The sequence below is a fragment of the Barbus barbus genome (assembly GCF_936440315.1).
Source record: "Barbus barbus genome assembly, chromosome: 8".
Classification (NCBI taxonomy): domain Eukaryota; kingdom Metazoa; phylum Chordata; class Actinopteri; order Cypriniformes; family Cyprinidae; genus Barbus; species Barbus barbus.
In genome coordinates this window covers 2,123,941-2,146,826 of record NC_136736.1, presented here as the reverse complement: position 1 = coordinate 2,146,826, position 22,886 = coordinate 2,123,941, and the positions used below count along the sequence as shown (strand labels likewise).

The 22,886-nt window shown below is 38.0% G+C and overlaps 3 protein-coding genes across 5 annotated transcripts; 2 read left to right on the top strand and 1 right to left on the bottom strand.

The window, feature by feature from the left end:
• Positions 1–210: 210 nt before the first annotated feature.
• LOC306873541 (phosphatidylinositol 4-kinase type 2-alpha-like) lies at positions 211–10,460 on the top strand. The gene is made up of 9 exons (XM_079422900.1): positions 211–648; positions 6,642–6,842; positions 7,092–7,223; positions 7,820–7,973; positions 8,063–8,124; positions 8,229–8,328; positions 8,494–8,627; positions 8,729–8,788; positions 9,656–10,460. Exons 1-9 carry the CDS (start codon positions 310–312, stop codon positions 9,815–9,817), a joined length of 1,344 nt encoding a protein of 447 aa, XP_079279026.1. The 5' UTR covers positions 211–309; the 3' UTR covers positions 9,818–10,460.
• LOC306873542 (uncharacterized protein) lies at positions 10,444–15,409 on the bottom strand. The gene is made up of 3 exons (XM_079422901.1): positions 15,238–15,409; positions 13,599–13,993; positions 10,444–12,285 (listed from the first exon to the last, which is right to left on the bottom strand). Exons 2-3 carry the CDS (start codon positions 13,991–13,993, stop codon positions 12,030–12,032), a joined length of 651 nt encoding a protein of 216 aa, XP_079279027.1. The 5' UTR covers positions 15,238–15,409; the 3' UTR covers positions 10,444–12,029.
• A 713-nt stretch (positions 15,410–16,122) lies between these two features.
• On the top strand, positions 16,123–22,835 carry LOC306873538 (protrudin-like). 3 transcript variants are annotated; one of them, XM_079422893.1, is made up of 13 exons: positions 16,123–16,298; positions 16,722–16,952; positions 17,091–17,161; positions 17,236–17,422; positions 17,500–17,595; positions 18,608–18,720; positions 18,913–19,034; positions 19,224–19,295; positions 20,084–20,140; positions 21,194–21,335; positions 21,418–21,464; positions 21,549–21,630; positions 21,718–22,835. In XM_079422893.1, the coding sequence occupies exons 2-13, from the start codon at positions 16,723–16,725 to the stop codon at positions 21,783–21,785; spliced, it is 1,287 nt and encodes a 428-aa protein (XP_079279019.1). In that variant the 5' UTR covers positions 16,123–16,298; position 16,722; the 3' UTR covers positions 21,786–22,835. The 3 variants fall into 3 exon arrangements, with proteins under 3 accessions (XP_079279019.1, XP_079279020.1, XP_079279021.1); XM_079422894.1 differs by lacking the exon at positions 20,084–20,140; XM_079422895.1 differs by lacking the exons at positions 21,194–21,335; positions 21,418–21,464; positions 21,549–21,630; positions 21,718–22,835 and having other exon boundaries at positions 19,380–20,937.
• Positions 22,836–22,886: the final 51 nt, after the last annotated feature.

Below are 22,886 nucleotides of genomic sequence, written 5' to 3'. Positions count from 1 at the left end.
TTTAGAAAAATACTTTTCAAAAATGTGTTTTTTTCTGCAATTCTAATTTCTGCATTTTTGTCGCTGCAGTGATGTTGTGCTTTGTCACATGTTCGATATGGGTGGTATAATTCTAACCAATCAGCGTGTGCATATGCAAAAACAAGAGAGTTCTGAAGCGCTGATTGGCTAGTGGCATCGCGATGACGCACGAGCCCCGCCTCTTTCCGGAAGCAGGCTGTCATGTGACTTGTTTGTTGGCGATCCAAATCGTTTCGTTACGGCAAAAAACAAGCGCTTGTCCCGCGTAGTTCCCCGTTTTCCCCCGCCATGGACGAGACGAGCCCGCTGGTCTCTCCGCTTCGCGATTCCAACGATTTCAGCTACGGTCCCGTCGAGCCGACCAGTCCCCGAGGCGGATTTGGAGGCACGCCGGGCTCCGTGGTGCGTCTGCCGGCCGGGAGTCCCGGGCGCAGCCGCGAGCGGCAGCCGCTCCTGGACCGAGACCGAGGCGTGTCGCCCCGCGACCCGCACAGGAACGAGTTCCCGGAGGATCCGGAGTTCAGGGAGATCATCCGGAAGGCGGAGCGGGCCATCGAGGAGGGCATCTACCCCGAGCGCATCTACCAGGGCTCCAGCGGCAGCTACTTCGTCAAAGACTCAACAGGGGTAAGAGGTCATCATGTCTTAATGTGTGACTCGTCTAATCAGTTTTGTGTGCATTTACTGCTCCACACAGAGCTGAGGAGTCCGAGTAACAGCTGTGTCATCAGGTCAGGCCTGGACTCATGCAAACCAGAAATCTGCTTCAGTACAGTTTAAGCTTTGACACTTGTGTGTTTCTTCATCTACAGGCACTTTATGTGATTTTATAATATGAATGTGAAACAGAAAGTGTTTTGGGTTAACTATTTAGCATTTTTATTGTGCCCATATATACAATCATTCATTTTTAAACATGATGAATATGTGATAAATTGAGGTAAATGTCACTTTTAGGGTCATTGGACACATTGTGTGTCATTGCACAAGCCTGTTGTTCAAAATCTAGATAGCATTTATGTAGGCAGCTCACTAGCTGTTCGATCAATAAGTAAAAAGCTTACCGGCACTTTCTCGTTGAAGCTCTCTTTAGTGAAGTGAAGTGCATTATCATGCAGCGATTGAGCTCGTACATACCCAGCAAACACGCACTACATCTTTTATATGAGACTTTAATACAGGTAACAGCTCTCATAAAAGTCAAAGTCTGGCTTGATTAGGAATGAGTTATTATTTTTGGCAACTTTACAATAGAATTCCATTTGTAAACAATAGTCAATTACATTAGGACCCATGAACTACAATGAAAAGCACTGATTAGTCTCGGTAATTTCAACATTTACTAATGCATTATTAAAATCAAAAGCTATATCTATTAATGCTGTTTAATGGATTTGAGATTAAATGAACTAATAATGAACAGTTTTATTATTATTGGTTAAATTATAAAATACTGTAACAAATCTATTGATCACTGTTAATTAATGGGATGTTATTGTTAGGTAATCTTATTGTGATTACCATTATGTTTAGTGTACTTGTTTACTGAGAAGACAACTAGAGATCGACCGATATATCGATTTACCGATATTTTCCCCGATATTTAAGCATTTTTCCATAATCGAATATCGGTTTTGTAATATCGGATTCCCCGATAAACACCGCCATCTTGTGGACGTTTTCAGAATTGCGCGCAGGATCGCAATTGCAGCGCATCTGAGGGGAGACGAGACAGCAACGGCGTGCAGGTACTTGATTTGCTGTAGTTAGTAAACTATTTAATATTACAGGCATTAATGCACAAATTAGATGTATTACATAAATTCCTGATATACAGTTTAAATGCAACTTGGCTCTAAGAAATATGATAAATAAGATACTCTGTCAAGCCCTGTCCCTATAAAGATAGGCTATAACTTTGCCTGAAATAACACAGCCATGAATTAGCACATGGTGGAAATAAAAGCGCTGAATTTAATTCTCTCTGTGGTCTATTAGTCTCGTGAAGTCGGAGTCACGTAGATAATCCGTCAAGTCCTCTCCCAATAAAGACGTAACTTTGCATGAATTAAATAATACAGCCATGAATGATTGCATGTTGGAAAGAAAAGAATTGAATGTAATTCTCTCTCTGTTGTCTATATGCTCATCATTAGTCTCGTGAAGCCGCTTTCATATTGCAGTTCACTCAGCGGGTTGATGCTCAAGAAATGCTCCAGCTCGGACACCGCATGTAACTTTTAACAAGATTCACTTTTTTGAAGCACCCTAAATTGTATTAACACTTACTATATAACCATTATTTCGTTTATAAACATCTAAATTAATACAACTCTATGGAAATTAATTATTTATTATCTCCGCGATCGATCGCAGTTTGAGTAGCCTATAGTTCTGTGTAAAGGCATAGATAAACCGCGCTGTCAGCAGCATAATTTAGAGCATGTCAGTTGAGAAATGCAATAAAATACAATGCTTGTTATATTCCAATATTCCAGAGAATATTATTCCGTGAATTAACATTATCCAGTGAATTATTCTTCACTCTTTATCCTATTAAACAGCTTATAAACCTACTAAAACTGTAGTTAAAAATGAAGTTGATATGACTCCTTTCCTTTATTTTCTCCATTTGAAAACATTAGACTTTCTATGTTCATTTTGCTTACTGCTAATATTAGTGTTGCTGCTAAAGCTTTTTATAAATAAAATGTTTTTTATTGTTGTAATACGAAGATTAAATTGAACATGACAGGGCTCTAGACTGCGACCAAAATGGTAATTGTTTGCGAGTTAAAATTTGACCTGGTCGCATTTGTAGGAGTGCCAGGTCTGCGCTACTCCAAAGCGTCTGCTTCATACAGCGCGCGCTGCCAGCCGCAGCACATTATAGCAGGAGTCAGATTTCACTGATCACGTGAAGAGAGCTTTCAGCGCGAGCGCTTAGTGGGTAGAGCCTGGTTTATACTCGCCGCGTCAGCACGAGCGTGAAGGTGCGCGTCGCGGATGGAGCGCAACGGATGGATTTGTTTTCAAACTAAAGTAAAAGACCGCTTCTTAAACCAGAGAAGGTGAACGTGGTGGTATTCTTGTAGAAAAAACATGCAAGTCCTGTCAGCTACAGCCAGTTTAGTTTTACTTTTCTTTTTGTTTTCGTTTTGAGAAGCTTGTTATCTTTGCTGTTTACCTCAGGTTATGCTATGGAGGCTTTCCTTAATTAAAAAAATATATATTAATATTTATTTGCTTCCTCAGAGTTTGCTAAACATTCTGTAATATACTAGGTATATAGTACAGCATGTGATGTGTTCTATGCCATGCCTCTTCTTATTCGTTTTTGTTGATAAATGTTATGTAAGAGTTTGTCATTGTCAACGTACTGTTTTATTGTTGTTGCGCTTTTTAATTAAGAATAACAATGAATCCATCTTTTGTTTTAGTCTTAAAAAGTTAAAGGTGTATAGATATAAGCAAAACAGACAATGATCTTTTCTTGTAAAATGTGACACCAAGATCGCAAATTTGAAAGTAAAAAGCGCACGAAAAAAGGAATTCCTGTTCACAAAATTTAAATCACAAATAATACTGATGAAAAAGAACGAGTTGAATGTTGAAAACTTTCGTTACCATATAACTATAAACTATGATAAAAGTTCATCAGCATGCATTGATTAATCAAATGTTGTAGCAAAAACAAAAAACAAATTGCAACCAAATGATGTGCTCGTGTGCAAAAGTGAGATCAGTGGGAAGAATGAGTCTAGAGCCCTGCATGAAAGACTGCTAATTCTCAAAACATTTTTTGTTAAGATGACTGAAAGGAGGTAAAACCAAAGTGAAGTATGGACTTACTTCACGCAGTCATTTATTTACTTTATAACAGTAAATAAATATCGGTTCTGCATATCGGTTATCGGGCACATAGACATGCAAATAATTGGTATCGGTATCGGTTATAAAAAATCAATATCGGTCGATCACTAAAGACAACAGTATAAGTGAAGTTTGAGCTGAAGAGATGAGGTGAATATTACATGAATATTTTGTATTAAATTGTAAAGAGGGTTCAGAAATATGTTTTTAATTAGCTATAACATTTTTACATTGTGCTTTTGTCATTTTTGGAATTTTTTTCTATTTAGATTTATTTTTTTCTGATTTAGTTGTAGTATTTTTAGTACTTAAACTAATTTGATTGAAATATAGAATTTTGTAGAACTTTAATGTTTTATCTAATATGGAATTTTATTTTCGATTCGGTTAAAGAAAAAGGAATTTTTAATAATTATAGAATTATTTTACAATAACAGCACTGGAATCCACTGTAATTCTATATAGTTTTTCATATAAATTACAGCAGAGGTAAGTGTATTTTAAGAGTATTTATTTTCAAAAGTGACTATAGTTGAAGAAACACCCTTGTCCGGTGTCTAATCTAATAGGTCTGCATTGATTTGACATGCTACTTTGTGTGGTCGACCGCTATGGGGTCGATGGCTGATAAACTTAATCTGAATCCAGCTCAAAACCCAAGTATTTTTAGTCTCTCTTTTAGGCAGCTCCCTCAGTTTTAAGACAAATGCCATCATGATTGATCATTAAACAAAAGACTCAACACTTGAGAATACAGAACTGTTCAGGGTTTTTAGTAACAGTGGTCATTTCATCGGTACATACTCAGTTCCTCTCTTCTTTAAATGAAACTGTGGAATTACCACGACACAGTTTAAGGCCTGTCACGTGTGCCTAATTCTACAGGATGACTGCTAATGACTGTGAAGTGTGTTAGACGAGTTTGAGTTGCTTTTATTCTGCCACAGAAACACTAAATGTTGTAACTCCAGGGTTTAGACCTGGTTTGCACACTGACTCCCTTCTAAATGGTAGATTCAGAAACTCAAAGGTTAAAATGAGTTATATTGATTATATTTATCACAGAGCGGCTGATATATGCTTATCATCAGAACTGAGTGAATATGTGATTCATAATGATTGATAATAATTCTTATAGAGAAAATGTACTTTAACAAACAGACTCTTCCAGTTTTACTGCATCAAGATGACGAGGAACTGAGATTTACTACGTTTTCTTTGGTTTTCTGTGATTTGACCGAGGAGTAACAGCACTGGGAACTACCCTAGTTCCCAGTTTTATTATTACTCGGTCACATTACATTATTCTGTACTAGTGCAATTTCAGTGTAGTTTAAAGTCGAAAATGGCAAAGAAAATAAGTAAAAAAACATTATTCTTAACTGCAAGCAAACCCGTATTTCATTCATAAAGTTATTCTAATTTAACACATGATTATTAGTCATGATGATTAGTCTAGTTAGTCAGATGGGAGTTGACTGAGTTATGCTACATACTCCAGCCTGCAGGGGACACAACTGAGTTTGGCGTTTTGTTTCCTTGTGTCTTTGATCTTCAGGGCTGCAGGGCTGGTGTTTTCCTCTCAGCAGTGAACACACGGCATGCTTCCTCTGCTCACTAATGAGGCAACTCACATGAGTCATAAGGCACATGACCACATGTACGGTCAGGTGGTGTGGTGCTCAAATCAAATCACACTTGAGTCACGCAGGCCAGATCAAGTCTTTGTTAAAGGTCACTTTTAGTTGGGAAATCACTAAATGTGCCTAAAAATAAGGTTAAATGTGTAACAACCGTATAAACTTGCACTTCCGAGTTCAGTAAGATTTTGAAAGAAGTCTCTTATGCTCATTAAAGCTGCATTTATTTGATTAAAAATACAGTAATATTGTGAAATATTATTACAATTTCAAATAACTGTTTTCTATGTGAATATATTTTCAAATATAATTTATTTCTGTGATCAAAGCTGTATTTTCAGCATCATTACTCCAGTCTTCAGTGTCACATGATCTTCAGAAATCAGTCTAATATGAAGATTTGCTGCTCAAGAAACATTTCTGATTATTATCAATGTTGAAAACAGTGTTTTACCTCAAAAGAAATACACACTTCATAATCAAAACTGACATTTCCCATAATGCATGATTTTTTTTTACTGCATTCTTGGATTGTTTTAATGAAATACTGCATTAAATTCAAGCCAAAATGAGCGAATATGATTAATGAAAATATTTGGCATTAACGTGAAATAGTAATATTATTTGTATCATTTGAATGTATCAATGAAAGTTTTTAGTTTTCTGAATATTTTGAATTTATTCACAATTTTTTAGTTAAACTGTTAGCAATTTTGTGCATTTTTTAAAATATGCATAAAGTTTTTATTTATTTTGAGTTTTAGTTAGTTTAGTACATCAAGTTGATGAGAAATCTTGCCTTGTAAACTAGCTGAAATAAAATAAGTTGAATATTTTAGTTAGTTTTTTGAGGTTTCAGTTTTAGTTAACTATAATAACCCTGGTTATAAATGTGACTTTAGTCTAATATGTGAGATGTAAAGTGCATGGTTGCATTGAAAGGATTTATTTGATTTGCTCAAAGGAAAAATGCTGCTTTACTGTCATGCTGAAGAGTAACGTATGGAAGTCTCCGTTTGAGCAGACTGTGGCGCTTCAGTCATACGATGTGAACCTCATGTGTCGCTTCAGAAAACCTGACCTGAAATCTCCTCTCATCTCCAACAGAAGATCATTGGCGTCTTCAAACCAAAGAACGAGGAACCGTATGGCCAGCTGAACCCCAAGTGGACCAAATGGCTGCAGAAGCTCTGTTGTCCGTGCTGTTTCGGCCGGGACTGTCTGGTCCTGAACCAGGGCTACCTGTCAGAGGCCGGCGCCAGTTTGGTGGACCAGAAACTAGAGCTCAACATCGTGCCACGCACCAAGGTATGAGAGCAACACCTGCACTTGTGCAAAACCGAGGTGAATGAGGACGTGAGAAAGTAGGGTGATAGTCCTGCTGGTTTGGTGTTTGTTAGTCAGCCTCTTTCATTTCCTGTTGCTGGCGGCTCTAAAACAAACTAGTCAACCGCGCAGCTAAACATAACGTTACCTCACACTCCCACACTGTCTCTATCGCTGACTGCTCACAAACATGTCCCATATAAAGCTTTCTCTGTGCTCTCTTTCCCTCAGGTCGTGTATTTAGCAAGCGAGACGTTCAATTACAGCGCCATCGATCGAGTAAAGTCTCGAGGAAAGAGGTTAGCGCTAGAAAAAGTGCCCAAGATGGGCCAACGTTTCCACCGGATTGGCCTGCCACCCAAGGTGAGGTTTATGACTTTCCACCTGTCTGCCAGGAGGAAGAGAAGACATTTCAGATGTCACTGTGGCTTTATAGAGTGATATTTTAGTAGCATTGAGATGGTAATTTTAATTAATAATTTGATTTTTTTTTACTAATTTTAAAATAAATGTACAACAAAAAATTATTTTAGTTAATTATAATAACCCTGGGTTTAGAAACTGTATAGAGCACAATGGTACAGTTTCAGAAGTAAAATCCTATTAATCCTTGGAGAAACTTACATTTTAGCAATACTGTATAAACCTCTCAAGACAGACCTGCCACGAGCTCTGACGGTGCTGTACGATAATATAAGCTTTCTTTTATTTTCTCATAAGCAATCCTAGTTTTGCATTGTATCCTCATGGCTAATTTGATCTCGCTTTCGCACATGGGATGAGTAGTTTATAAAAGTACTAATAAAAGATTTTTGTACCATTACAAACACTATTTTTGGTTTAAATCAAGGTTTGTAATGTGATTAAATTCCTAAAGCTGCTGAGAACTTTTGCATGTTATAAACATGTTTCCGTTGACAGTTGTAGGTTTGTGAACTCGTTTCTATTGTCTGTTGTAGGTGGGCTCATTCCAGCTGTTTGTAGAGGGATATAAAGATGCCGATTTCTGGCTGCGGCGGTTCGAGGCGGAGCCTTTACCAGAAAACACTAATCGCCAACTCCAGCTACAGTTTGAGAGACTGGTGGTGCTGGATTACATAATCAGAAACACAGGTAACCACAGAAAAACTGGCAGAATGGTCAAAAACACATTTGAACTATATATTGTCTTTATTTTAACATGTTGTTGTTTGGATCTGTAGATCGAGGAAATGACAACTGGCTCATCAAATATGACTGTCCGATGGATACGTCAAGCAACAGGGTGAGTGACCAGATGTGGGGTTTAGGTCCTTTTGGGAGACTTTCTGATGCGTTTTTGTGGTTTTATGTTCATGTTTGTGTTTATCGAATGCGTTTCTCATGCAGGACAGTGATTGGGTGGTGGTGAAGGACCCCATCATTAAACTGGCAGCGATTGACAACGGACTAGCCTTCCCTCTCAAACACCCGGATTCATGGAGAGCCTGTAAGCCAATCATCTTCCACCTCACAAACACATGACCTACTACCGGCCAATCACATTACTAAAGTCTTGTTAATTGTTCACTACAAACTTAATCACTGAAACCATTTATTTAATGTAGTTTTTGCATAGTCCGTTCAGTCTTTTTGTTGAATGTATGTCCTGTAGACCCATTTTACTGGGCTTGGCTGCCACAGGCTAAAGTTGTGTTCTCCGAAGAGACCCGAGAATTAGTTCTGCCCAAATTATCCGACCCGAACTTCATCAAAGACCTTGAGGAAGATCTATATGAGCTTTTTAAGGTGAGTCACAGAGATCGCTTTTCAGCTGGTGATTCACCAGTATGTTTGATTTATGTTTTTTGAAATGAGTATTGACTTGATATTTACATTAAAACTGACAGAAAGACCCAGGGTTCGACAGAGGACAATTCAAGACGCAGGTCTCGGTAATGAGGGGTCAGGTGAGTCACTTTGTGTGTTTAAAGATACTAAAAGCACTGATCTGCATTATAATATTATGATATTTGAATACGCTAGGGCTGTGCAATATTGATTTTCACCCAAAAATAAACCTATAAATGTCAATAATAAACTTTAGATTAATTTCTGATAAGCATTTCAGGTTCATTTGAGAAGAGCTTCATGTGTTCATGTCAAACTGACAAAGTAAAATTTCAGTTTAACTTGAAATTATGACAGTTTATTACATTTGTATAGTAAATTGTACTTAAACTTAGTAATTTTAAAGAATATAATAAAGCCAAAATATTTTTGTCCATGTTTAATGCATATAATATACAAGTTCTGATGTGCAGAACCTTATTTGACAAAAATAGTAATGCAGTGTTCTGTTGTAAAATAATTGTTATATTTTCCTTACACATTAATCAACATTTGAAAACGTGAAGTTTTAAGAATTTATCACAATTTTGATGTTGATGAATGTTTTAAATCATAAAATAGAGTCCAGCATATATATATAAAAAAATTTAATTAAATAAATTGGGGCGCTAAATTGGTTTCTTTTTGAGGTCTAACTGTAATATTTGGCCACAATATTTTATTTAAACATTAAAAATGTCCTTGGAGGTTTTCAAAAGGGGAAAGGGTTCATGTGAACTTTATCAAAACAAAAACTATTCAGTCTGATTTGCAACAATGAACCTCTATTGGTGATTGTTTTTCCGGCAACTCATGTCTTAAAGCTTCTTTACCTTACGACATTTTCTCACTGAAGCGAAAAGAGAGCAACAAGAGCAGGGCAGGTGAATGAACACCACCCTATGATGTGACACGGTTCAGCTGATGTCTTTCCTGCGTTGCTCTAGATCCTGAACCTGAGTCAGGCGATGCGGGAGGGCAAGACGCCGCTGCAGCTGGTGCAGATGGCACCGGTGAACGTGGAGACGGCTCGAGCGCCGCAGCGAGCAAACAGCGAGTCCTACACGCAGAGCTTCCAGAGCAGAAGACCCTTCTTCACCTGGTGGTGATGCGCAAGTACTGCCGCGTTTTAGTTGCGTTTTTCACTGGGATTTTGGGAACAAACGAGAGTAGGAATAACTGATGACAAACACATAATTCTGAAGGAAAGCGTTGACTGTTGCACTGTATGAACACACAAAGCCGTGTTCAGAGTGACCTGCATGTTGAGTCAATAAGACGATGAAGGAGAAACTTCCTGCTGTAGTGAAACCTCGATGCTTGACGGATGCTCGCTGCTCAACTATATCATTCATAAGCGTTTTCTGGTCAGGGTTTTCTTGCCTCGCATGTGTGTTCGTGTCGTTTTTCTCGCAATCGTTGAAAAGTCACACTCTTTCCATTAGCATTATATTTTTCTACCTTTTTTACACTCACCTGTCTGGCGTTCATAACCTGGAGGCGGAGTCACCTCGGCGCGTGCAGAAACACTGGAACGGTCCATTCTCGCAGTTCTTTTTCTTCTTTTATTTGTTGTTCGATTTCATTTGATTGTAATTTTTTTTAACAATATATTCACAGGCATCAACAAAACTGACCTTAAAACGTGACAATGGACTGTATAATTTGTATGTAATGTATTTAATGAAAGATGCTAAAACTATAACCATGCAATACTCAATAAAAGAACAGACTTGAGTTTTATTTCAAAAACAGTTTAATTTTTTGTGCATGTGGTAGTGTTTACTGTTTTTGGCTACATGTTTTCTTCCATATTGCTTCTAAATGTCTGTCTGAGTGACAGAAGAAGACATGAAATAATCAGCACTAGTAGTGTCCAGCATATTTCTACAGGTGATAATACTATCAAGTACATATTACCACAGACTATTTGTATCTAAAACAACACTAATGATTTGATGAGAACTGCAGTAAATGCTAATACATTCTTTTATATTATGAGATATTAACCATGCACCACTGGAAGGCAAAATGCTCCCGTAAAAGGAGAACTACTGAGAAACTAGTGTTTTAAAAACAAAATACAAGCACATATCATTAAATAATAGAAACCCAGCACTCTTCAGCCCCGTATATTCATATAAACGCAATAAAATTAAAGCTAATAGGGCTCTGGAAGCTTCAATGAGACTTCACTGCATTTAAAGGAACCGATCACCCAAAACATCTTGTCATTTGCTCACCCACGTTGTTCCAAACCTGTATGATTTTCTCTTTTCAGTATGAAATAATTACAATGAACACTTGATACTGAATAGGCACAGATACGAAAAAAATACGGCAAAAATCATGCACTGTTTTTCAAACCTTCCAAAGTCATATAACTTGGAATATAGTGAATAATCATATTTGGTGGTGATTTTTGTCTTTTTTTTGGAAGTACAACGGCCTTCATTCACTCAAATACAAATACTAGGGTGAATCCAACCAAATCAAGTCACGTTTCACCCTGAAATCAAAAGGAAAAATATTTTTAGTTTTTTATCAAATTCTCATGCTCAAAGGCGATTCTCAATACTGAAATACAATATTTTTTTACTGTATTATAGTAAAAAAATAAATCAGCATAAAGACAGCAAACAGATACCACCATTATGTATAAATATTTTACCAAATGTAAATAAATGTATTTTTTGCTAATGTATCAATAATACTTTTTCAATGCATTTAATGGGAATTAGATTAATATCGGTAATGTATCTTTATTGCATTGCAAGTTATGACAATGTGTTTATGTGCTTTATGAAAAAGAAACATTATCTCATTGTTAATCTTTTGATTTTGGGGTATAATATGACCTGGAAATGTTCTTTACGAGATTCGACCCAAAAAATGAGCTGTATTTTTAAATGTTTTGTGATGATTTTGTCATTTTTAGAGCTTAAATGCCTCGGTTCACTCATATTTTTCAGAAAAGAGAAGCATAAGCTTTTTTTTGCCCTGCACAAGAATGAATGTGTTTTGGGGTTTGTAACAACATGAGGATGAGTAAATGAGACAGAGCTGTAATTTCTGGGTGAACTATCGCTATAATAGTGTTTGACTGTTGTGCAATCAGGTCTGAGGACATAAGAATGGCACAAACCCGTAAACAGTGCGTTAAGGTTTACAGGACTAATCCTGCTGGATTATTGTTAATGTCCGTTCCTGGCCGCTGCAGGTGCTGTAGTGTTGCTCGGTTAAGACTAGCGTTTGATTGAGGCGGTGGCTTCAAGTAAATCTACGGTGACGGCATCTCAGGCAGGAATCTGATTGGATGCACTAGTGTCGGATCCGGTGCAGGTATCGCTCCGGGTCCTTCTCCTGAACGGCGTTCCAGCTCCACCTGGGGCCACCCGAGGGCCCTTGAGTCTCTTCCTCCGGGGGCAGGAAGTCAGCTTGGTCGCATGATCCAGCCTCGAAAGACCCCTGCCCTTCACAGGCTCCCAAAGCAGATGCATCATCATCTTCCTTGTCGTTATTATCTTCATCTCCAGCTATGATTTCAGACGTCTGTGCCAGTGAGCCCTCATTGATTCTGATGGGTGATTAAATCATAATGAATGCACTTTTTAGATGTAGATGCTATGTAATTACAGTATCAGGCACATCTGATGTTCACGGGTGGGTGGGTGAGATCCACGCCTTCTCTAGTTTGTTTACAGGGTCTTTAATGTTGCAGGTTTGTGGCAGATCTCATGACCTATTTTTGTTTAGATCAGCATGTTTCCATTAACACCGTGTGTGTAGCTGCCATGTGCATCCGATAAACACTAGTAAATCTACTAGGGTAAATTCTATAAAAGCATATGCAAGTCACATTTCACCCCGAAATCAAAGGAAAGCCTTCATTTGCAATTTTTACAAATATTTTTGTGCCAGATTTTCAACCAATATTTTTTCTAATTCTCATTCTCAAAGGTGATTCTCATTACTGAAACACAGCTTTACAATTTTACAAAAATACCACAATATAATGATTTTGACCAACTGCAATCAGGCTGTAAATAAATACAAATTTGTATAAATACTTTATTACTATAAATACTGTATAATTGCAATACGAAATTACAGGTAATTAGAATGTATTTATTTTATATAAGTACCAATATAACTAATGTATAACTTTTTATATTGCAAATAATGAAAAGGATTTTTTTAAATACATGACCAATAAAAATTATATTATTTATTATTGCATAATTATTCTTTTTGCATTGATAGTAATGAGAATAAGCTTTGTTTGATTTTGTATAAATACCAATATAATTAATGTATCATTACTTTTACATTGCATTTCCAAGTAATGAGTTTGTTTTTTTTGTAAATACAGATATTTAAAAAATATTTTTGCACTGCAAATAATGAGAATAGTGTAAATACCAATTATTTATTATTATTTTTGCATGAGAAGTAAGGAAAAAAAGATGATGAACTTTGTCTTCAAGTTTCAATCGCATTATTTATTTTTATATTTTGGGGGAATAATGTGACCTGGACATGTTCACAAAAAAAAAAAAATTTATCCACAATTTTAGTCGAACACATGGTTGCATTTGAGTAAATGGCTAATAAACTAAATGTGCCAGCAATCCTGTATATAAATATCGCAATGATGTTGGTTGCATTTTAAGTGACAATTTACTAAATCAAAAGCAGGTTTTATTTTGCAGATAATTTCAGTTTGATTCTGTACAAGTTCAATTCAATACTTCGGAGTTTACTTAAATGTAAGTTTTCTTACATTTAGAGTTTTAAACCAAACACTTTATTAGTACAATACAGCCACATACAGTACATGCTTTAACAAATACTATGTTCTCATCTTAAAATAACTCATTTCTGTCTCACCTGAGATGACCGAACGCCCGCACCCATCGTGTTCCTGTGCCATCTTTATGAGCCTCCACCCTGAGGCCGCTCCGGTTCCTCGCTCGGACTCTGAGCCCCACCAGCGCCTGGGCCAGACCCGTCTCCACCTCCGCCCTGGCTCCGTCCTCGTCCTCCTCCCGGTCCGCTCCGTCCTCTCCGGCCGCCGCTCTGCGGTTCCCCCACACCATCTGTGCCCTCTGCTCGGCGTCCGGGTCTCCTGCCGCCTGGAAGAGCCGCCGGAGCTGCCGCAGGTTCACGCCCTGGAAGATGTTGGCGGTGCCGGACTTACGGTTCCGGCGCTCGGAGCCCGGCGGCCGGGAAAACGTGGGCTGGGACGGGCCTGCGAGAGCAGAGGCTGAGGCCACGTCCTCCATCTGTGGAACAAGAGGTGACGGTCACAAGGTCAAACGTTATATAGCACTTCTGAGAAGATGACAAGAAATTTTTATAAACTAGAGGTGTGTCCCAAATCATGTTTTATTTCATGCATTGGTCAGTTTTGAGATTTTGTGCTATTCTGTTTCTGTAACTTGTCAAGAAAACAATACACTTTCTCTATATCTCTGTAAATTTCAGTTCCAATGCATATCTTTAAAGGCAAGCAGTTTTTTTCTCATGCACTGAGAGCATTCACATACAAACTTTAAAGTTTTATTCCTATCTATGTTCTGAACACTTTTATAGATAGGTTTGTTCATATAATCATACGCCTTTACCTCTAATGTCAACAAAACAAGAATTTTGAACCTGGATTTATCCAAAATTCAGATTATGTTCTGAAAGAGTAATGCATTAAATTTCAGAAAACTTTACAAAACAATTGCGATTAATCAACCTGTGGTTGGTACGTCAATGGAAAAAGAGTATTTAAAAAGCACTGCAGGTTCAGACATTATCCTACTGACCTCCATTGAGTCTCTATTATTACAGCAGTCTAAGCAGGGAAAAACAAGCCTGTGTGGCGCTTCTATGCATCCTAAACACTGGCCATCATAGGTAAAACATCTACTAAAATAGCCTAGAATGGATTTATCGGGATGTCTATGTTGCTTGAAAAATATATAAGCAGGTCAGAATGCATGGATCAATTTTGAATAGTCTTCAGGGTAGAAAAGGACTCATTATGACATCTAGCAGCTGTTAACCTGCTAAACTAACCAGTCAATAGTACAGAATGGCTGTGTTCAGAACAGTACTTATTGAAAGTAATGCACACTGTGAGTATGAGTATGGCATTTCCGTAAGCAGTTATTGCTCAAAGATAAACAGGAATGTCTAGTTAGCTTGCCATCATTATTGGCGTTTTGTTCATGCGTAACAAACGATCATATTAAATGTTATTATCATGTTATTTTTTTAAGTAGAGGTTGTTTGACGCGCGAGCATCCGCAGTGAGTGACAGCTGCGCGAGGACAGACTGCAAGCACACTTCCCATTCAAATTACAGCACATAACAAAGGATTACAAGCATATACTCAAGGATAAATGCTCGGTTAAGAGTGGCGGATGCACATTCGTTGCGCGTTAGTCGTATTTCTAGGTGGGTATTTTTTCGTGCGCTTAAGGAAAACCCCAGGGAAAAGACATCAACGACACAATTATGTAAAAATATACTCACCTTTTCTGTGTGCACTAGTGTCTTTGAATCGTTTGCATGTTATGTCTTTGGAATCGCTTTAGGGAAAGCAGCAGAAGGTGTAGTAAACAGCAGGGTTGTTTGTCTCTGTCTGTGAGCTGGCGAGCGGAACCGACAGAAAACTTTAACGCTTAGATTCATCACCACTTACTGTACCGCTCTGACCAATCAGATGATCGGAATGGACGATTGAACCCGCCTCCAAACCGCTTCCAGCCAATCACATCTCTCCTTCATGCGCGTCGTGTGGTCTGAATAGTATTGTGTGTGTGTGTGTGTGTGTGTGTGTGTGTGTGTGTGTGTGTGTGTGTGTGTGTGTGTGTGTGTGTGTGTGTGTACATTTATTCTGATATTTACAATTACCACTAATATAAATATATATCTAAAAAGCATCAGCTTTAGGAATGTATAGTGATTATGTTCAAATTAATTAAAAGCATCGAGCACGATTTTTCTTAGAAGATGCTGTTATTTATGTATTTATTTACATTTTTGATAAGTTCCTTGCAGGTGGTATCTGGCTCTGAACTTGTATTTCCCTTTATGTAACATCAGCTTTCTGAAGCATAACATTAAAGAAGAGCATTACTTGCTATAAACATATATTGATAAATATATCAGTTTAAAATATATAAAAGAGAGAAAACATGAAAAACAACTAAACATCCTGCACCAAAGAAAGATCAAAGTTTATATAGTATTTATGCAGTGGTAGTATTTACAATAATAATTTGCAATTATAATCCCTGAACAAAGCCCTTTTCTTTGGGAATTAATGGCAGTAATAAGTTAAGTAATAGTTTAAATTGTCAAAGATGCTCTGCTGACATCGATGTGATCTGCGTTCTTCTGCTCTTCCTGACTCTCGATCATCATCGCGCTCTGACATCCACACATCAGCCTGTGCATCGCGGAAGCAGAAGAGCGCTACACATATACGATAATACAGCATTTTTATATCATTTTAAGTGGATTAATCTCAGATTTATCGATCTTGATGCACGTTAAAGACTTCTTAATGATTCTGGAATAAGGAATAAAAGGTATGTCTGTTGTGTTTTCTTCTGACTGATGTTTATATGACAGTGTTTAATGTTTTCTCTATTTATATTCGGTTTCATAATTAAGAATTTAATGTATTCTTATTGTAAAAAATAGTAATCGTGCATGTTTATCAAATATGTTTGACATCCGTTGAATTGACTCTTACATCTGTTCATATATATTAAGATGCTTTGTTATTCAAGTCTGCTGGATTTGACATTGTTTACTGATTCAGATGAAGTTATTAATGATTTTAAACAGGATTTCTTAGCAGACAGAATTTCATTCACACACATGTGAGTCTCTTGTGTATAGAGATAGTCATTTTCAATACTATTTAGGGCAGATAGTGTGGATAGTATGCATATTGGCATGCAGGGATAGTCTTTGAATCCTCACTATGTTGATCTCTGATTTCCCAGCATGCAGTGCACAGCCTCCTCTCCTCAGGACCCCACACAGGCGAGCGGCGACCGGGCCGAACTGAGCCAGCTGCCCGCTAAAGACGCGTCCTCCATAGACAGCAGCTCTGATCTGGGCAGCCCCAGAGCGCTGACCTTTGACCTGCTGAACATGGTGATCTGCTTCAAGCGGATGGCCATCTTCCTGGAGCCGGTCACAGACTCGCTGGAGGTGCTGCGCTCCCTGCTCGGGTGAGAGACGTCCCGTAATAATCACTGACTGTGCTTCAGGAGACTGTGTCATGTGGCTCTCATTAGGAGGCTTTGTTTTTGCTCTGAGTTATTGATGCTTCTGCGTGTCTCCAGTATTCAGCTCTTTTGTGTTTTCAGGTGGAGGATGCCGCTGTGCTCCCTTCTGAGCTGTGTTCTGCTCAACATCCTCTTCCTCACTCTGAGTGAAGGTGAGATGCGAGTAGATGATGTGAGCACATATTCTGTACAGCTGTGATGTAATGCATGGGTTAAATGTCCTCAGGCGCGTGGCTCTCTCTGCTGCTGCTGGCCCTCTCTGCTCCGGCTGTGCTGGGGTACCTCGGCAACCGTTGCCAGGGCGCGAGCAGCGAGGTGGCGGTTCAGAAGAAGAAACACTATGCAGTGCAGCGGCGAGACCTGCAGACGGTCCACATGAGCAAACAGGAGGCCATGCTGGAGGTCAAGGGCATGTGAGTGACGGGACGGTGACGTTTGAGAGAGTTTGAGCACTGAAGATGATGAAGATGAAGGCTTGTGTGTGTTACAGGCTGAAACGAATAGATGAGCTGCTGACCCAGGCGTGTGTGTGTGCAGAGTCTGTGTATAAAGTGTTGTACTGGGAGAGCCACGCCGTCTCCTCCATGTGAGTATCACGCTATGCATGTATGGATGTTCCTTTGTGGTAATTTACCCTGTAATCATAGTTTCTGCCAAAATACTCATTTCAGTGAGCTTAGTATTAACTACCACTGTCCACTAAAACATTAATATGATTGAAATCATATATGAAAAAGTTATTTTTGAAGGAAATCATATTCGACTTATTATGGTTTTACAGTAGTAATAATGCATAACTGAACCAGAGGTCCCTGGCTAAAATGTTTTATTTTGATCTGATGAAAGAAAAATTATTTGTTTTTCAGACATTCCTCTTTAAAATTAAAAAATAATCAGCTGTAGGCAAACTGACCCACATTTGGTATTTGACCAGTGAAAATATGTAGAATTTAACAATTTGCTTATGATACCACATTGAGATCTGGGATTGAACCATGTTGTAGGGCCTTAAAACTGAAGATAGGAAAAGAAATGTTTAAGAAGATTTGTGACCCTCTGTGAAAACCCAGCTGAAGTCTTTTTTGTTGTTGTTTAGTTTTATTGTGATTTTCTGTTTTCTACATAAGGTAAAGAACATACTGTGAACATTTAAGATTTATGTTTAATATTGATTAAGACCATCTCAAAGATTGAAATTAATGGTTGTAATCAAACTTTGGTGCTTGTAGACTTTAGCCTGGATTTCACAGAGAAGGACACATATCTTTAATAATTCTTGAGTTAAAATAGTGTATTACTGAGTGTTTTCATCAGTAGCTTCCCAGACGCCTGTGGTGACTCCATGGTATTTTAGCTGCTATTTTGATGTTTAGTGCAGCAATATTAACCTTAACAATAACTGATGGACACCAACTGCAATTTACATATATAATGTAGTATTATACATAAAATTAATGTATAATTTGCATAGTGTTGTTTTAGTCTATTTTCTGTTATCTTTTTTTAATTTGTAATGCAAAATGTCTAATAAAAGCAAAAAATGTTAGTTAACTTTAAGGATAGTGAAGTGTTTGTAATGAGTGTTATTCTGTGTGTAGGTTTTACGGTTCTCTCCTGACAGCGGTTTGTTTGCTGTATTCGGCTCCGGTGGGTTTGATTCTGTCTGTGCTCAACAGTGCCCTCTTTCTGTGGAACAGAAACTTCTGCAGAGGTCAGTAAATGAATGTCAATGCTAGACTGGGCACTTTACATGTTGGTCAGGTCTCTTCAACATTTAGTGCTTCAGTGTGGACCAGACTTATAAAAAGATTAGTGAATATATATATATATAGATTCAGTATTTTCATTCAGTTTCAATAAGCTAGACATTCTCACACAGCTTCCTTTCTCTTGTTCCCTCTAGTTCTTTTGGAGCTGAAGGAGTTTGTTCACCCGAGTCGAGTCCAGTCTGCTGAGGAAACTGAACCATGTGACCCAGATCAGTTAAACCTGCTGGAACGGACACCCACTCCAACCAGTGTGGAGGTGAGAGAGAATTAAAACATACACACTTGCTACAACCATAAAACACATCTGGACTTTAGACCAGGGGTGCCTAAGCTCGCTCCTAGAGGGCTGGTACCCCTGCTTTAGATGGATTATTTTGCACTACTTGGTACTGATTTCTATTTCCAGTCCAGATTGACTTATTCTGTGAATGTGCTTCCTGTTCAGGATCTGTCTCCTGGCAACATTGAAGAGGCAGAGGAGGCGGAGCCTGACGATGAGTTTAAAGATGCCATAGAGGTCAGAAAATTATCTATCTGTCTATCTGTCTGTCTATTTCTTTTTCTGACCTCTTCTCCCATTTCTGCTGTTTGCCTGCTCAAGGAATCTCAGCTTGTTCTGCCGGTAAGTAGCTCTAGTGGTGTGGAGAGTTATAGCATCAATATTAGACCACAGCTGAGTGTGCAGTGTGTTTATTAGTGTAGATATCAGCCTTCTCATTAACCAAGTAGATTTAGTTGTGTATGTGTACATGTCTGACCTCTGACCTCTACTCTGCTCTCCAAGGAAACTCCTCTGCCGTTAGTGGTGAGTAATAGAGTAACCGAGAGTATTTAATGTTTGAGTAAATTCACACTCAAAACGACTGAAGAAACATCCTGTCTTTGTGTGTATGTGCATGTTTTTGCGTTGATGTAAATGCTCTGAATGCATGTGCACAGGTTTATGTATGACTAATTAGTGTATGATTATTAGATTTTAGTGGGGTGCATCTCACAAAACCTAAGATTTAGATCGTTTGAATAAATATTTTTCTAATGGATGTTTCATTGTTTTTGCAGAATTTCATTTAATTTTGCTTATGGTTATATGTTTGTGAGATTCTCCTGTATGTCTTGACCGTGTTTAGTTGTGAATTTAAATTCAGATGCATCTCATCAACTCCAAATAATCTCAAATATGTCGCACAGTGGATCAAGATCAAATCCAGACCTAATACTTAAATTTTTAAAGAATAATAATGAGATATATCTTGTTACAAGGTGCATGACTGTTGTAAATCTGTCCGGCCCGTGTTTTGAATGTAGGTGTGGCCTGTAGCCTCTTATCTACCAAAGATTGCGAGGAGATGGAGAGCCCGTAAGGTGCCCACACATACCTGTCAATCATGATCTCTAGGTGTTCTAACCACACCCCCTCATGCCTTTATTCATTTCGGTGGCTTCTATTAACAGTGATGTGACAGGAAACGGTAACTTGGTGAAACTTCCATCAGGTCAGGGTTGATCGTCACACTATTTCTTTTGTGCGGTCTTATCATGAGATGGGTTGGGAATGTCTACTAACAAACATAGTGATGAGATGGGCTACTTTATTGTCCGTTTGAGAGGTACTCTGAATTATGAAGTGCATTTATGAATATGTCCAATTTGGCAACTGAATTAAATTAAATTTTTCAAATGTGCCCAACCTTCACTAGAGCCTTTATTTCGAGGGCTTGTGGTGTTTTTATGGTTTTAAGTGCTGTACGCCACAGAAATCTGAGTCCTCTCACCGGTCATCAGAGGACTGCAGGAAACAAAGCTCAGCAGCAACAAACATGGCTCAGATTTACCGAAGTCGTCACATGTGCTGCTACAGGCGGAGAGATTCATCTGATTCTAATGACTTCAGTAAATCTGATCTCTAAACCCAAAGTCCTCTACATATAGAGCGTGACTAACACAGAGAGAAAAGCTTCACACACCTTCACATGAGGAGAGTCCACTGGTTAATGTATATGGGTCAATGACAAGATGATGTAGTTTAGTCAAAAACATACCATGTTTCATGAATATTTGAATCATGAATATACATTTTCTTAGGTCAAACTGTTTGATGTGCAATTAATAAAAAATATGAAATCTGTTTTTATAACTTACGACAGTTAAACAACCTTAGCAAAAAAAAAAAAGATAAAATAAAATGTAATTTTTTTTTTTTTTTTAATCAATTTAGGAAAATCAAGTCATTGAGCTGTGTGGAAAATGTCTGTTTTAAAAGGTTGTGTGCAGGTTTTGTCATGAGGGTTTAAGTGAAAGATATTTTGGTGTCGAGCTGAACGGTAGAGCTCATGGGTTTATACCTGTCATCTCATTTCTTCTAAGTATGAATATGATTAATTTATCTTTGTCTTTCTGTGCCTTTATCTCTGGTAGGATGACGAGGACGTGTCTTCTGGTGTTCCTGAGTTTGACACAGTGTCTGATAACGGGCTGCTGAGCAGAAACGAGCCCATCCGCAGTAAAGTGTCCAAACTCACTGAAAAACTTCGCAAGCGGGTCCCTTCCAACTCCATCGGTCACTATGGATCTCATTCTACTTCATACTTATTCGCCATCTTTGTTATAGCCACCTTTAAAACCATTTTTTCCTTCCACAGGGAACTGTTGCCAGTGCAATTCAGCGTTTTCTGTTTTAAAGAAAAGGGTATGGCCTCTGATCTTCATCATGTTTAATATTCTATTCCACTTATATGATGTTGCTTCACTCATGATTATTTTATTTCTCTAGAGAAACTGCAGTAACTGTGGTGTCAGTTTTTGTTCCCGCTGTTGCTCGTATAAAGTGTTGAAATCCAGTATGGGAGCCACAGGTATGAGAAGAGCGTACGAATCTTTTAAACAATGTTTTATTGAAGACGAATTTACACACTTTTCTTTTTCTTTCTCTGACCCTTCAGCTCCCGAAGCCCAAAGAGAGACTGTGTTTGTTTGTTCTATGTGTAATACTTTCCTCACCACCAAGTAGGATTGACCATCATCCTGAAACAATCTTGCAATGCTTTGAAAGAAACTAGAAGAAGAACCACAAGATGGCTACTCCAGTGATTCTTGCTGTTTCTTTCGTCACTGTGGAGCATTTCACACAGAGGACCAAAATCCTGCAGCTTTTGTTGCCTCAACACTCTTCCTGTATTTTTTTTTTTTCAGTTTTTTTGTCTGTCCAAAACTCGTGACCCTTATGTGAGCTCTTATGTCTAAATGGTGACCTTTCCCCAGCCACCACAATTATTTATCAAAGCCTCACACCAAGATTGATCGGTTTATTTGGAATTCACTTTGCTGTGATATCAAATGCTGTAGTTTCATCAACCCTTATTATGACACCACTTTCCAGAATTTGAGCTCTTGGTGGGATATATATATATATATATATGGGTTAATATCAAGGGTGTTGTTTATCTGTTATTATATCACATCATCCTAAAGAGGGAAAAAAAGACCATGAAATTGACGTTGGTTATTAATTGAACTGGATGCCAAAACCAATTAATCTGAGCATTTTATATGGCTTCTATATACTGTCCTCCTATACACCCAGATTAGTTGACATCAGTGGAAGAATATGAGTCAGTTTAATTCTGTCATAAACCTTTTGACTAAGCATTTACAATTCAGCATTCTGCTAGCTGCTTATATGCTTGAATCCATAATTATTGTTTATATAATTTGTGTAAGTTTGTCTGGAAAAGCTTTAATTTCATATATGTGTGTTTGTTGTTGGAACACCCCCAGAAACCATTTATACTAATCAAAATAATAGCATTATATTCTATCAGCAAATCATTCCTATTCGCATAGTTATTGAAAGAATGAACTATGTTCGTGTCAATTTATTTGCCTGTGTGTCTTTAAACCAAGATTGAATGTAAAACCAAGTGTTTTAACGGTTATAGTGTCTTACTACTGCTACTTAAACATCAATTCAAATCTATTGGGGAGTTATCCATAGTATAGCACCACCCGTTTCCTTGCTGAGATCTTCTGTTACAGTAATAAACTATTTAAATATGAATATATAGCTGTGTGGAGTTTCTGTGAGGAATTTTCGCGCCACCGTCGGCGTCGC

What these genes read in the sequence shown, in the direction of transcription:
- LOC306873541 (XM_079422900.1), top strand. Translation starts at nt 310, where the DNA reads ATGGACGAGACGAGCCCGCTGGTCTCTCCGCTTCGCGATTCCAACGAT. An exon ending in ACATCGTGCCACGCACCAAG is followed by an intron (nt 6,843 to 7,091) that starts GTATGAGAGCAA and finishes TCTTTCCCTCAG; the next exon opens with GTCGTGTATTTAGCAAGCGA. An exon ending in TCTCGGTAATGAGGGGTCAG is followed by an intron (nt 8,789 to 9,655) that starts GTGAGTCACTTT and finishes GCGTTGCTCTAG; the next exon opens with ATCCTGAACCTGAGTCAGGC.
- LOC306873542 (XM_079422901.1), bottom strand. Translation starts at nt 13,993, where the DNA reads ATGGAGGACGTGGCCTCAGCCTCTGCTCTCGCAGGCCCGTCCCAGCCC. An exon ending in CGGGCGTTCGGTCATCTCAG is followed by an intron (nt 12,286 to 13,598) that starts GTGAGACAGAAA and finishes ATCACCCATCAG; the next exon opens with AATCAATGAGGGCTCACTGG.
- LOC306873538 (XM_079422893.1), top strand. Translation starts at nt 16,723, where the DNA reads ATGCAGTGCACAGCCTCCTCTCCTCAGGACCCCACACAGGCGAGCGGC. An exon ending in GTGCTGCGCTCCCTGCTCGG is followed by an intron (nt 16,953 to 17,090) that starts GTGAGAGACGTC and finishes TTGTGTTTTCAG; the next exon opens with GTGGAGGATGCCGCTGTGCT. An exon ending in ATCCAGTATGGGAGCCACAG is followed by an intron (nt 21,631 to 21,717) that starts GTATGAGAAGAG and finishes CTGACCCTTCAG; the next exon opens with CTCCCGAAGCCCAAAGAGAG.